The following is a 13623-nucleotide window of genomic DNA, read 5'->3' on the forward strand; positions in this document are numbered from 1 at the left end:
CCGTTTATTTCTATAGCAGCAGTGGCACTAAAGGTACCGGTGATGTTGTGAGACATGATTTGTCAGTTTTCAGTCTGAAGGGGGCAGTATAGTGAAGCTAAATTTTGTAGGCTAAAGTGAAAAACCCAAAGAAAAGAAGAAAGACGGCAGACACAATAACAACTCGACAGCACTGAGAAGAGTGCATGAGTGTTTTCTAAAAAAAATATCTATTTGCGCAGGAACCTTCCTTACTAAGTGAAATGAGCCGGGAGTATTTCAGCAATCGCTATAATAAGAGGTATTGTAATTCTCTAAATGAAGAGGAAAAGATCTCTAATGCTTCCTAAGTTATCTCCTTTGGCGTAGAAAACTTAGGAACATCCTTTATGAAAGGAAAGGAGAAAATGCTGTCCCAGAGTTATTTGCGACAGCAACATTTAAAGCGACACAGTAGTTGTCCTGGAAAGACCCATGTAAATATAAATATACAAGACATCTGTTTCATTATGATCCGAAACTGATGAAGGTTCCTAAAAACTCATTTCTGGATACTGTGAAGGCCTGATTTAATAAATTACTTCTTTTAAACACAGAGAAAAGTACAGCTTCGTACTTTTTGCCGCTGCTGGTGGCTGAGGCTGGAAGCCTCCAGTTGGGATGCCGATTGTGCTCATCCTCTGGACCAGGTTGGCCACGTTCCCTGCGCTTTTCTCTCTCCTCTGAGGCTGAGAGGTCTCCTCTTTAGGCTCACTCTTTGTTTCCTTGGCCTCTTTGGATTCCTTCTTCAACTCCTACATAAAAAACACACACATACAAGATACATTAAGAATTTTCTTTTACAATTTGTCTTCATTTACAGTAAAATTCTAAGATTCCAAATGTAAAACAGACAATTTCACATTTCAGATTTCCGCTCTTCCATCTCTAATATACACATATACCTAATTCTGCAACTCCTCATACTTATATATTTTTTTAATACAATAAAATATATTTTTTAACTGGAAATCAAAAAGTGGATATTTATTATTTATTTATGATCTTTGTCGGGATTGCATTGTTTACTATAGTTTGCACAAAGTCAAGTGATTCTCCCATTAGGGCAAGGCGATATGGCCCCCCAAAAAAATTGCAATGTATTTATGCTATATCGCGATACACATCTTTATATTTTGAAATCTCCACTAAATCGCTGTACACATGTTAAATTCCTAAAAGTCCACAGGAAATGGCTAAGCTAGCTGACATTGGCATATCCAACAGTCCCTGAATGCACCTTGTCAGAAGATATCAGCGGACATTTAGGCTTAAAACACATTGTACAATTCACAGATTCCAAATGTGAGGATATGAATACTGGTTTAGCAGATCATAACTGGAAAACGGCAAAATACAATCCCAAACTTTCCTGTGTTCCTATTAGAACTGCAGGCACTCAACACAGTGTGGCGGTCCAGACCTCTTCTAGATGTGGCCAGAGAAACTGTTTTGCCACATTAACAAGAAACACAATGAATCTCAATTTTGACTCAAAGTTGATTTTCAACAGAAATGCACAACATGCAGGAGGCAAACACCTGATAAATTAATAGTGTTGTCAGACCTTGGTTAGATGGAATGGGGAAATGTGAGACAAGGTAAATCAAAACACATTAAATGGTGAATTAAAATGTGTGGCTCAATCAGCCTTCTGATGAGCTACAGATTCACAAAGTGTCACTGCCAGTGCAGCATTGTACTAAGCACAGCCCACTCATGCTGAATCTAGCTGTCGCTAATGATCCCAATCATGTCACAGTCAGGCGGTGAACCAGCTGCTGTGTTCTCGTGGCCTGGGAAACTCCCTGACTACAGCACAAAGTCCATGTCACACCTTCACTTACTCTTGTCAGGATTTCAGATGGAAGGTATGTATATAGATTGCGCGTCACATTACGTCTTGTGTTGTTTAGCCGATTTAAAAAGTGGGTTTTATTAACTGTAAAGTGAAAACAAACACAAAGTAAACATCAGTCCTGTACATTTCCTAATAACTTGTGATCAGTGATGGTGTTTATTGTTAAAGTGTAAAGCGAGCACAGGTCAGCAGGGGAGTAAAGAGGAAGCAGACTCTGACAGAGACTCAGACAGAGGCAGTCCAACCTTTTAACGAGGGTGTGTCCTGATCCTGAAGCAGCTGTGATTATAATCATTCAACAGTGGAAACCTGCTAAAACAGTGAACGTATCAGAAAACATGACTCGCTTATGTTCAGTCACTGCATTGATGCAGAGTCGTCCACCTCTATATAGGAGCCCAAACATTAGCACATTTGCTGCTGCTCCTATTACGCTCTGTGCTGTGTGCGTCAACCTCACCTGACGTAGCTGTTACTCTATTCCAGCCACATGATTGGTTCGGCGCTATTCTCAATTCTCATCATCATTGGCTGTTTGTGTTGTCTTTCAAAACATGGATGGAATGAGTTCTATCAAAGTTATATTGACCATGTCTTAAATTTCCATCGATGAAAAGTTAAATCGCGATAATCTTAATCTCACCATATTTATTGTTTTATCGCCCAGCCCCAATAGATTTATACTCAAAATATAATGTATGATCATGCTGGGACTTTAACATAAACATGCAAATGCAACCATCCATTTTGGATACTCTTATCCTTTGCATCCTCTGATGATAACACAAAAATTATCTCTATTCTAATGTTTGTGCAGTTGCTCCAATATAAAGCTGTGTGTACTCTATATTGGTGATACACAGACAGACTTTGTAGTATAAGTATAAGTACAAAGTACATATAATGGACTGATCACCATGTTAGACATACATAGGCAGTCTACTACACTAACAATCCATGTACACGTACAGGTAAGTTAGTTCAAACAAACAATCAGAGTTTTTTGTAAGCCTTCGTTGATCGACCGCTGAGCCTCTGAATGTTTACAACTGAAATACAGCAGTCAACAAACAAACAGGTTACACAAACTCTCCAAAAAATATGTAGGGCTCAAAGTGTCCTCTCCAATATCACAGTCAGTTGCTCTTTTCAGTGCTGCTTCTGATCCCCACCGTGTCCAGCTCAGAATGGTCTGCTCAGATTCTATGTTCAAAAAGCTGTTATCAACTGTTATGTCAATTAATGCTAAACAACATTAACAGGTCCCAGTGTGTTTCTTTTGGAGATGTTAACATGCATAATCCTCCTTTTATCCCTATGGACTCAATAATTGCTTAAGTGCCTTCCACTAAAACCAGGGGACTCAGACTGTTCTTAGGCCGAGAACTTGCATATTAAAAACTCTAAGTGTGATGGTCTTCAAACCACTCGCACTAAACCCAGGTGCAAAGTAAGATCTTTATATGAATGTTTAAAGGTTATGGAATCAATACATTTTTAACCGAGCCTATCCTACACTCCTCAGCTCTCTCCTGTTTATCGCTCAGTGTAGACTGAAGTCAAAGGGGGACTAAGCTTTTGTTGTGACAAGTTACTGGTCCCAGAAAGAGCCCCGCCAAGTCGGTCTATCTTTTGTAAATCACAAAATCAACATATTAGTCAAAGAGATTGGTGTGTGAGTGTGGCTAAAACATAAACCAGTTAACTTTGCAACTCTACTGTAGATGAGATCCAGCTGTGTGTTTGTGTGTGTGTGTGTGTGTGTGTGTGTGTGTGTGTGTGTGTGTGTGTGTGTGTGTGTGTGTGTGTGTGTAAATAGACACACACACACACACACAGGGGCTTTACGAATGTGTGACAACACACAACCATACAGTGAATGGTGGTGTGTTGTTTAAACACTGTATAAACACATCTACTAACTGTTTTACACTTACAACTGTCACACATCCAGGGTGTTAATTAGAGAGAACCCATTCTATCACCAACAGCAGAAATAATAATGAAGCAAAAAATGTTTTGATGTTAGATGTAAATCCCCCGTTGTTTACCTTCACTGTGTCATAAACACACGGTCACATAAAATCATACATGCACAGGATAGACTGACGATGCTGGATTTTGAGGCCGATACAGATTTCAGAGAGTGGAATATATAGATATCAATATATCAGGCAATATTGCTTCATATTCTTCCACCTAAAAAAATTCTCAGACTCGTTATTCACACTCCAGCAATGTATTTCACACAATAGTCAGCAATTTCATAGCTTCAGTCTGTGCCACAGTCTGCTTAGCTGTGATACACACTCTGCTACCTGTGCTGCAGACAGTGATGTAAACAGTGGAGTTGGAGTGCGCTCTGCTGGACAAACTATATGATGATCCAACACAATTTTATATTCTCCAAAGCATCATTTTCTTGATTATGTATTGTAACAGATCCAATACATCCTAAACCCTATACATTCATAAACACTCTGATATACCTGTGATAGGTTAACATTGTCCAACGAAATCTGCTGACTGATATATTGCTCAAGCTATAGTGAAAAGTAGATGCTTGCACACCCAGAAAAACCCACAGACACACACACACAAAGATGCTGACAAGCAGACCTTAAAATATTTTTTTGGACCAGCTTATCAACAGACTCCAAACCTTCGCAAAAAAACTTTGAACAAGACTTATATAATAAATCAAATGACCAGAGACATTTCTATCTAAATGAATATGATCTTCCCCTGATGACAATAATAAATAAAAAAAACTAATTTATGCCACAATCCTGACTAACAGTCCTTACCATCTGCAGCATGTGTCATGTCCCCTGATCTTTCAGCTACCAAACAAATGAAAGCAGGAAGATTAAATACAACATGTCAGAAGACTGCAGGGTTGTCGGGAACAAAGTTCAACAGCCAGCAGGCTCCTTAGAGGATTAGCTATCCAAGCTCAGTGACTGGGCCAGGCTACTTAGCAGATTACCTATCTCACTACGCAGGATTATAGGACGGGGAAAACAGTCGAGATGAGCGAGGAACCAGAAAAGGAGATATCTCTGTAGTGAATCATTTCACAGTGCATTAGCTGCCCAAACACCCTGTACAGAAAAGGAGGATTTCACATAAACACACTCCGGTGCCTCAAGAGCTAGATCTAATCATAACAACAGATGACTCAGCTCGTTTCTTCACAGATCCTGTGTGTCTGCTGGATCTGTTTGAGAGACGGGTTGACTACTTGTTACACTCAACACAATAAAGGCTTGAAGTATAAAAGTGTTATTATGGATTCCTCGTAAACCCTGGAGGACAGGCTTTGAGTGGAAATAGGAGTAATAAAGTTGGGTTAGGTGCTTAAGTAAATTAAAGTGTGTTAATCATCATACCTTTTGATGACAATATTTAGATAATCATTTATCTATTTACAAATAAAACAATGTTTCACTTATAAGCCACTTTCATGTAGCACTTTGTAGTTTGGCTTTTTTTGAAGCAAGATATACTGAATCGTTTCTTGTTGTTCTGGGTTTGTACCCTCCTGGTTGAATGCACATATTGTAAGCCACATTGGTTAAAAGCGTCAGCTAAATGAAATGTAATGTAAAATGTAAAGATGATCTTGCAGAGCTATACAATTTTAAAACCTAGTTTTCTTTAACAACCACTGACAGTGGATTCATTATTCATAACAAGCATCAGACTGCACAAGCCCATGCTTTTAGCTCTGTGTAATGAGTAGTTACTAGACCAAGAGGGACAACACGGCGCAGATGAAGAGCTGCCTAGAAACAATTAAATAACTACAGGGTCACTCAGAGAGCATATCCCTGCCAATAAACCCTTATGAAACCACATTTAAATTCATTTGATACAGAGTATTATTTGGATCTGCACCAAATTGCACACACTCTGCTAAACATGCCACTTTTAGTCAAGATCAATAAATTATTCTCTGAGAAATTAAGGAAAATGTGGAAGAACAGGTTGAAAAACAGAGAAAAGCTATTCCTGGATCCAGCCCCTGATCCGATCCACACCAAAATTCTAGGGATGCACCGATATGGAAATTCTTGGCCGATACCGATACCGATATTTAAAATAACAATCTGGCCGATAGCCGATACCGATATTTGTTTATTTTCTTTTTGTTATTATTCATTCACCTTTTTGTGCCAGAAAAATTATTAAATCATTATTTAAAAGGCACTATTTAAAAAAAATGTCAGCCCTTCATCACTCTTATCTTTTAATGAGCACAAATTGAATCAGATTTATGAAACAATCTTTGATTTAACTAAACTTTATTTAACAGAGACATATTATGCCCATTTTACTGCAAGTTGAAATGGTTCCTTGGGATCTTAATGAAATGACTGTAACATATTTTGGTCAAAATACCACAAGGATAATTTAAAACAGCACCTTTTTACCCTGTCTAAAACAGCCCTGTTAAAGTATCATTATAGAGAACGCTCTTCTCATTGATTTACGGTAGCAGTATTGCCCGTTTATTAGATGTGTTACGGCTTCGGTGTGTATGACGCATGTTGTCAATTCCCTTGTTACCTGTGCATGAGACGGATGAATAGAGCCGGTGCACATGAGAATAAAGTACTTAAACAGACGCTACGCTCATACTTTTTACACCAAGTTACACTGCGTGAGTCAAGATAACTTAACAAGCCCTCCTCAGTTTTACCTGTTTTGAGTGTCGGGCAGAAATCACATCGCGTCAACACCCACCGTGGGCCTTCGCGATGCTTGTTTTAATTAAACAGTCGGATTCCCCTGGTCCGCACCAGTTCTCAGTCAGCTGCTAGGCGCCAGCCGAGGCGCAACGCAGGGTGCCCCCCCGCGTACCCGGTCCCCTCCAACGGCCCGCCTTCCGCACCGGCGATGGACACCGCCCCGCGGTACAAGAGAGAGAAAGCCCCCGCACCAGTGACGCCGTGAGGTGCCACCGGATGAGGACCTCCCGGTGCCGCACACTGAGCCTCCGGCGGCGCGGAGAGGAGGGCGACGGAGCGACTGCTCCCCCAGCCGCGGCACGTGCCCAGCGGTTTTACAACAAATATGAACATCGGCCAATGATATCGGTGAAAGTCAAGTTTATTACCGATAAGCCGATATCAGTAAACGAGGCGAATATCGGCCGCTACCGATGTTCGGCCGATAAATCGGTGCATCCCTACAAAATTCAATGGGTTCTTCCACCCAGTTTCATGATAATCTTTCCAGCAGTATTTCCATAACCCTGATTACTAACAAACTTTTTTACCTTCAATAATCTCAGATCAACCATTCCATTTGTCATTATTTACGGATACACAAACTCTGAGTAAAGGCGTGTTTAAGCACAACCTATCTTTAACCTACCTATCTTCGCATCAGGATTTCTGAATTCACAAAGAATGGCCTTTAACCAAAGCAGTAGAGAGAAATGGGTTTAAGGAAAGTCTAATAAAATCTATTAATTCACATACTGTACATCGTCACCTGACTGAAACAGATGTAGCCTGTGTCTTACCCTTTGCAGACCACTATGGTCTACTAATGCTCACAGCTCCAAGGATTCACCTTAATGGTCCAACATTAAAAGGCTCCCAGGAAGTGCATGGAGAACGTTCCACAGGAAAAACTCTGTTACAACTTAGTATGTGATATGATCCATATGGCAAAACAGAGGAGCGACTCTCACCTTCACAAAGTTGTCAGGGAAAAGCCCCCTTTTCCCGTTGAGGTCCCCCTCCATCCAGCCGTCCTCATCTATGTACCGCACATTCTTGATGATGTCACCTATTCCAAGGGTGAGCTCGTCCTCATGGAGCGCGTCATACTCGTACTCCGCAACAACCTCTGCTCAGGACGAGGGTGAATGAGGAAACAAGCAGAGAAAAAGAAAAGAGAGAGGAAGGTACCAGGAGGAAGAATGGTGCAGAGGAAGCCAGACAAGGAGAAAAAAGGAGAAAAACAAGGAAGGGTAAGGAGAAGGGAGAGGCAGAAAGAAGAAGGCCATGGGACGGGAGAGATAAGATGAGGAAGTTTAGGAAAAGAAAGGGGAGATAAGAAAAACAATAACAGAGAATTAAACAAAACATCATAATGACTTTGCGATAAAGATATTATATAAGTAATAAGTAATATCTCTTACCAGATCGCTGGTAAACATGGAGTGGCAAACACAATGTTTTTTTACTTTATGGGAACTGTTGCTAGCAACTATAACTAACAAAATATATGCTGCCCCCCCCCCCCCTCGTATTTTATGGTAACAGCACCAATAGCAAAAGTGAAGAAAAGTTGGGAAATTTTATTCGTCGACAATACACTGGGCATTTTTTATGTCAGGGAATTTTGAAAGAGTTGTTGCACCAACATCTCTGTTTAAAATCCAATTGCAAAGGAAAAATCCATGAGCAGGCGTTTCACGTGTGCAAAGAAGCAGCGTGAGGAGAAGAGCTGAAGCTGGAGCGAAGGAAATCGAGCACCAGCAGGGTATATTTGAGTGTGAGCGCGGGGTCTTCAGAGAGAGCATTTCCAACTCTGAACATGAAACAATAAACAATTGGCAGTAAGTCCCGCTTAAAACTGAACGACCGCACATATGAATAATGATGTAAGTGTTTGGCCCTGGCATCCACATCTCATTACAATGAGAGAAAGAGAGAGAGACGGAGGTAAACAGGCAGCCTCACTGCTACTAGTGCAGCAGGTTAAGCAGCCTCTAAAAATAAGCTTGCTGCAGAGGACAAACTGGTAGTTAGGCATTTCATCACAGACGTCGCCATTTAAAACAGAGACCGGCTCTACACCAAGCATAGCCAAAACAAAAAAGATGAGGGTACAGTTTAGCACGCACATGCATCCACACCTGGGAAGTCATTCAGCACTTCACTAGACTGGTCAGGCAACTGCTGTATGACTTGGCTCAGTTCTTACTGCTGGAACATGTGTTTGTGTATGCATCTGCCTAAGCCTCTGACTTCATCAACCTTGGGCAAACGAGAGCAGCCTGAGCCAACGTCCAATGAGCTTTCCCCTCTACATTACACTGTGTATACGATCAAGAGGAGGAGAAGAGCAATGCAGTTCAAGGGCAGGCAGATGCATAGACAGAAGGATAGATCCTGCTTGGCTGCCAGCTCCACTGTCTTACTGCTGACTAGGGATTTCCATAATTAACTAACTGTTAACTGATTGTAAAATATTTGTATAATTCCATGTATTATATATACAGCTTATCTTTGGAAGGTCGCAGGGGGAGATGGAGCCAATCACAGCAGACATTGGGTGAGAGGCGGGATACACCCTGGACAGGTCACAAGCATATTACAGGGCTGACATAGAAGTGGTTCCTGAGGCTGACCACAGTAGCGAAGTGATATAAAAGACAGCACAAGGCTAACTTTACAGCATAGAGTTGTTGATTGTGCATTGAACATGCTTCAGCACTGGAGTGACTACATTAGGAAGATGTAGTGCTGAGGCCTGACTTCTGAGGATGTTAAAATCTTCATGGATGTTGGCAACTTAGATTATTTAACAGCAAGGCTAAAGAAAGGAGTTCACACCCCCACATTTCTGTTGTTTTTAATCATTAGTTGCTCTTTGGCTTTTGAACGAACACAACAAGACATGTGCTGACCTCATAGTGGGCTCTAACAAATTGTGATTAGTGAGTTTTCAGATGTTTAACTACGAGATAAACATCAGAAATGGTAAAAGAAATGTATTAGTTGCAGCTTCACTACCAACATTGCATCGCATCAAGACGACCTGAAAAAGTAACACTTTTACTACTTTATCTCCTCTAATCAATGCATTTTAGTGATTGAACCGGCAACTGCAAAATATTTGTCCCACTACTCAGGGGCTCTTAACAAAAGACATTTTCAATTTTTTTAACTTCAGTTAATCCATCAATTTCAACTAAGAGCTTTAAGTTTGCAATGATATAAAAACAGACAACAACTACAGAGAATGTTTGGGGATTTTGTAGCTGGTATGGTTAAAAATGAGTAGAAACAATTAATCAATAATCAAATAGCTGACAATTATGTTCCTGTTGACTGAACATTTTGAGGGCTTAATTTATTCCACAACGTTTGGCATTTGAGTCATTACAATGTTGTAAGAGCTCCTTCCTTAAGGATGATCTCAGAGCTGTTTGAAGGAACACATAATGACTAGCCAACCAGTCTTTGGCAGTTGGCTTAACGGGTCTTTTTATACTGCAGCAGCAAAACTGAAACTGCGGCAGATTCTAACAGTGAATTATGACGACAGGGTGTCCAACATGGTCATAAGAACCAGCCTGTATATATACGGTGCTGGACAGGATAATTAAGGTCCTAAGCTCTGGTTTAATGGAAACCAGGGAGACATTATGGATCAGGAAGTGAAAACTATTTACTGCCAGGAGGGTGAGTAGCACTTGCTTTTACTCACTATGTTATGAGTCTTGCGGCTGTCCAGTGGTTCTTAATAACCCTGAACTCCCTTTGCACCAATTTCTGGCCCATCAGCACAGCACATCAAGACAGATAAGACTATAGACGATGTAAACTCCGATCACAACACGTGAACCAACAGTCCAGATTCAAGAGGCACAGAAAATTAACAACACACATGCCCGAGCAACACAGAAAATAAACAACGGAGGCGAGCCCCCAGACAGTAATTTAGGACTATCTGCCCATGTAACCACAGGAAGAGATACGGTCTGCTCAGCCGTTGTTAAGAAAACAGGAGGCAGCACTGACAAGCAGAGTCATACTCAGCTGAGCTACGGCAGCACACAGGGCCGCGCTCATCTTCCAGTTGATTGGACGTGAAGCAGAGGGACTTTTGTGCAACCACACAGATTACAGTGTCTCAGCGACGACACAAACACGCCCCGCCTGAGGACCGCAGGCCAGTCAACTCAGTACCAATTAAATCACTTCCACACACACTGATCTACACTTTCTTCCACAATATAGTCTAGATTTTTCCCACTCAACTCATCTTTAAAATACCAGATGATAATGTCTTTCTTTAATTATTGTTATTATGGTCTTGGGGAGAGGGGAAACCAACACAAAACAGGAAAGAGTTCTTGGTAATTTTCTTCATATTTTTTATTTTAAAACTGTTTTTTAAAGTGTTTAAGTGAAATGTTAAAAAACTACTAAAAACAAAGTTACATATAGGACAATCGAGGTTTCTACAATCAGGGGGTCGGAATGTGTGGCGATTATGGATATGATTTTGTGAGGCCAAGATGAGATGATCTCCCTCAATAACTAAGGCCTCTGGTCCTGAATGAGGGCAGTCAGTGATAGGTGTTGGCCTGTGAAATATTGGCAGGACAAAGTCCTCTTGGTTTGTTCCTCAGAGGAAATGCCTTTCTAAATGCATTAAAACAGCCAACACAGTCAGCATACAGGTGGTTTGCGTGTGTGTGTGTGCGCGCGTGTGTGTAGAGGGAACAAACTTCCTGGCAGCAGTTTTCTGCAGTCAGGCGGCAGCAGGGGAATTCTGGCCTAAATAGTTCTAATGACTTGTGAAGGGACCTGAAGGGCAAAAACATTTTCTTGAGAAATTTAAGTGAAGAAGTGAAATGACAATAACCACAACAACAATAGAGTAAACTGAATTACAGCTATCCATGATCAAAACACATAAGAGCCTTCACTCAGGAATGAACCTCTGGTTTGGGCTATGGTTGGAGGATTCCTTTGTTCATGTAGTCATAGCATTTGTACCAGGAAAAGCTATGGTGTATTAACTGTGATATTTATACTGGCTTATTATTAAGATTTCCAACCGAAGTAGGTATATACAGCCAGTTATTTTAAATACCCATAAAGCTTACACTTCCAGCAAGTTGGTAAGAGGCTACAATAATGCTAAAGCCACCAGTGTTCAATGCCTGAGCAGGACGCTTGCATGCATGCCTTCCTGGCTAGCTCTGTGTTAACAGGGGATGTGGGTCAGCAGGCCTGCTACTCATCGAAATGTGTCATGTCAGACTATACAGCAGAACAATATGATGCTTATATCCTGGTAGTGGTATCAAACATATTAGAGAACTCAAAAGGAATTGGTTCCAGTCCAGTGTGAAGACGTTATTGAAGCATATAAACAGCTTTTACAAACAGTATCACAGGGCCCAGCAGCAGCCAGAGACACTCTGTGGGAGATGCTGTGTCATCCTGGCATACATGCAGAAATGGGTCAAAAGGCTAAGAGCTATGGCCAAAAGCGTATCAGCTAAATGGTGTACTGTCAAGCAGAGGATAGAGCAACAGCCAAAAGACTCTTTAAGAAAGACATGAAGATACATAACCTAATGATGGAGGGGGGACCAGTTTACTGCCCTGTGTCCCCTGAAGGCTCCTGGCAACAGTGTCAGGAGTTGTAATCTGCATGCCTCAGATTTTGAATAATTTTCTTGATGTGATTGAATATGTGTCTGGATTATTATGTAAAAATGATTTGCATAATACTGCATGCATGACATGTCTGACACAGCTAAAATAGTTCTTCCTTGAAACATACCACACCCTTCCTTTTAGTTTCGTGGAAATCCATCGAGTTACTTGCTTACAAACCACCAACAAATGGACAGGGGTGAAAAGCTGACATCCTTCACACAGACTAACATGAAATCATGATTTTATGCCAGCACCTGTTATTTGCATCAACATAATTTGAAAGGTTGGTTTTTTTGCCTAACTTCGTGAACCTGGCGTGGTTTGTCACGACTGAAATTTGATGAATATTAAGATCCAACTTTTAAAAGTGTTGAGCACTGAGCAAAAGATCTCAAATAAGTAGTCAAACATCGAGTCCAGTTCCCTGTGACTTGCTGCTGCTAGACCGAATCAACGTTATACAAACATGAGTAATAACCCCCCCGACTCCAGAGACTCTCCTGCTTGATATTTACTGAGAGATATGGAGTAAGATATGAGGTGGCAAAAAAATTTCCATTCACAAGCCTAAACACCGTTCTGCTGAATGATACAGAGATAAGGGAAAAAACTGGGTCTGGCTCCAACAATACACAGAGAGAATGTCTAAAGAAAATGAGCCACATCTTTGACTAACACAGACCACACTTCCTGCCTGATTATTTAAAAGAGATCTCTGATGTGTGAGTGAGTGATAATAACAGACCGAAGGAGCAAAAGGGGAAATAAACAGACACACAGCAGGACTTTTTTTCTTTCTGTTACCAGTGTGGCATGACACCTAGGCTCTGGGGAGTGGTGGCGGAGGATTCCTGGCATATTTGCTGCACCTAAGACACATGGGCAAGTGAGGGGAACAGTGGGATGATCAAAAGCTGAAGGGGTCATTCCACGGCACTTTGAGCAGATGCATGTTCACTGCGATCCTGTGCGCACCGTTTCCTCTGCAGATGTACGCTCCGTCCACAGCTTGCTGCCAACTCGTGACAGCTCTCGAACGAAAAGGTTTCCTCTTATCGCAATTGAAATCCTTAAATATCCAGATCATGCAAACACCATGTAATTTTTCCTACACCATACAGCGGCAACATACTCGTACTCCATAAACCTAAATTCAGACAACTATGAAAGGTTCACTGTGAAGGATTTAATGGCAACTAGGGGATAGGTTGCAGATAGCGAGCAACTGAATAAAGCTCCTTTCACCTTCCACTTCAAAATATGTAGGAGAAGCTAAGGTGGCCTTGAAGTATCGTAAAAATGCAAAAAGGACCTCTAGCC

At 41.1% G+C, this 13623-nt stretch overlaps 1 protein-coding gene across 8 annotated transcripts in view; it reads right to left on the minus strand.

The window, feature by feature from the left end:
• The window catches only part of cd2ap (CD2-associated protein), a 68804-nt gene that overhangs the window by 49734 nt on the left and 5447 nt on the right, over positions 1-13623 (minus strand). For all 8 annotated transcript variants that reach the window (XM_053444617.1, XM_053444614.1, XM_053444619.1 and 5 more), the window contains exons 2-3: positions 7584-7741; positions 596-773 (exon numbers count right to left, since the gene is read on the minus strand). In XM_053444617.1, the coding sequence (XP_053300592.1) occupies positions 596-773; positions 7584-7741 (336 nt within the window). The remainder of the gene's footprint in view (positions 1-595; positions 774-7583; positions 7742-13623) is intronic.

Source organism: Pleuronectes platessa, chromosome 17, assembly GCF_947347685.1.
Source record: "Pleuronectes platessa chromosome 17, fPlePla1.1, whole genome shotgun sequence".
Classification (NCBI taxonomy): domain Eukaryota; kingdom Metazoa; phylum Chordata; class Actinopteri; order Pleuronectiformes; family Pleuronectidae; genus Pleuronectes; species Pleuronectes platessa.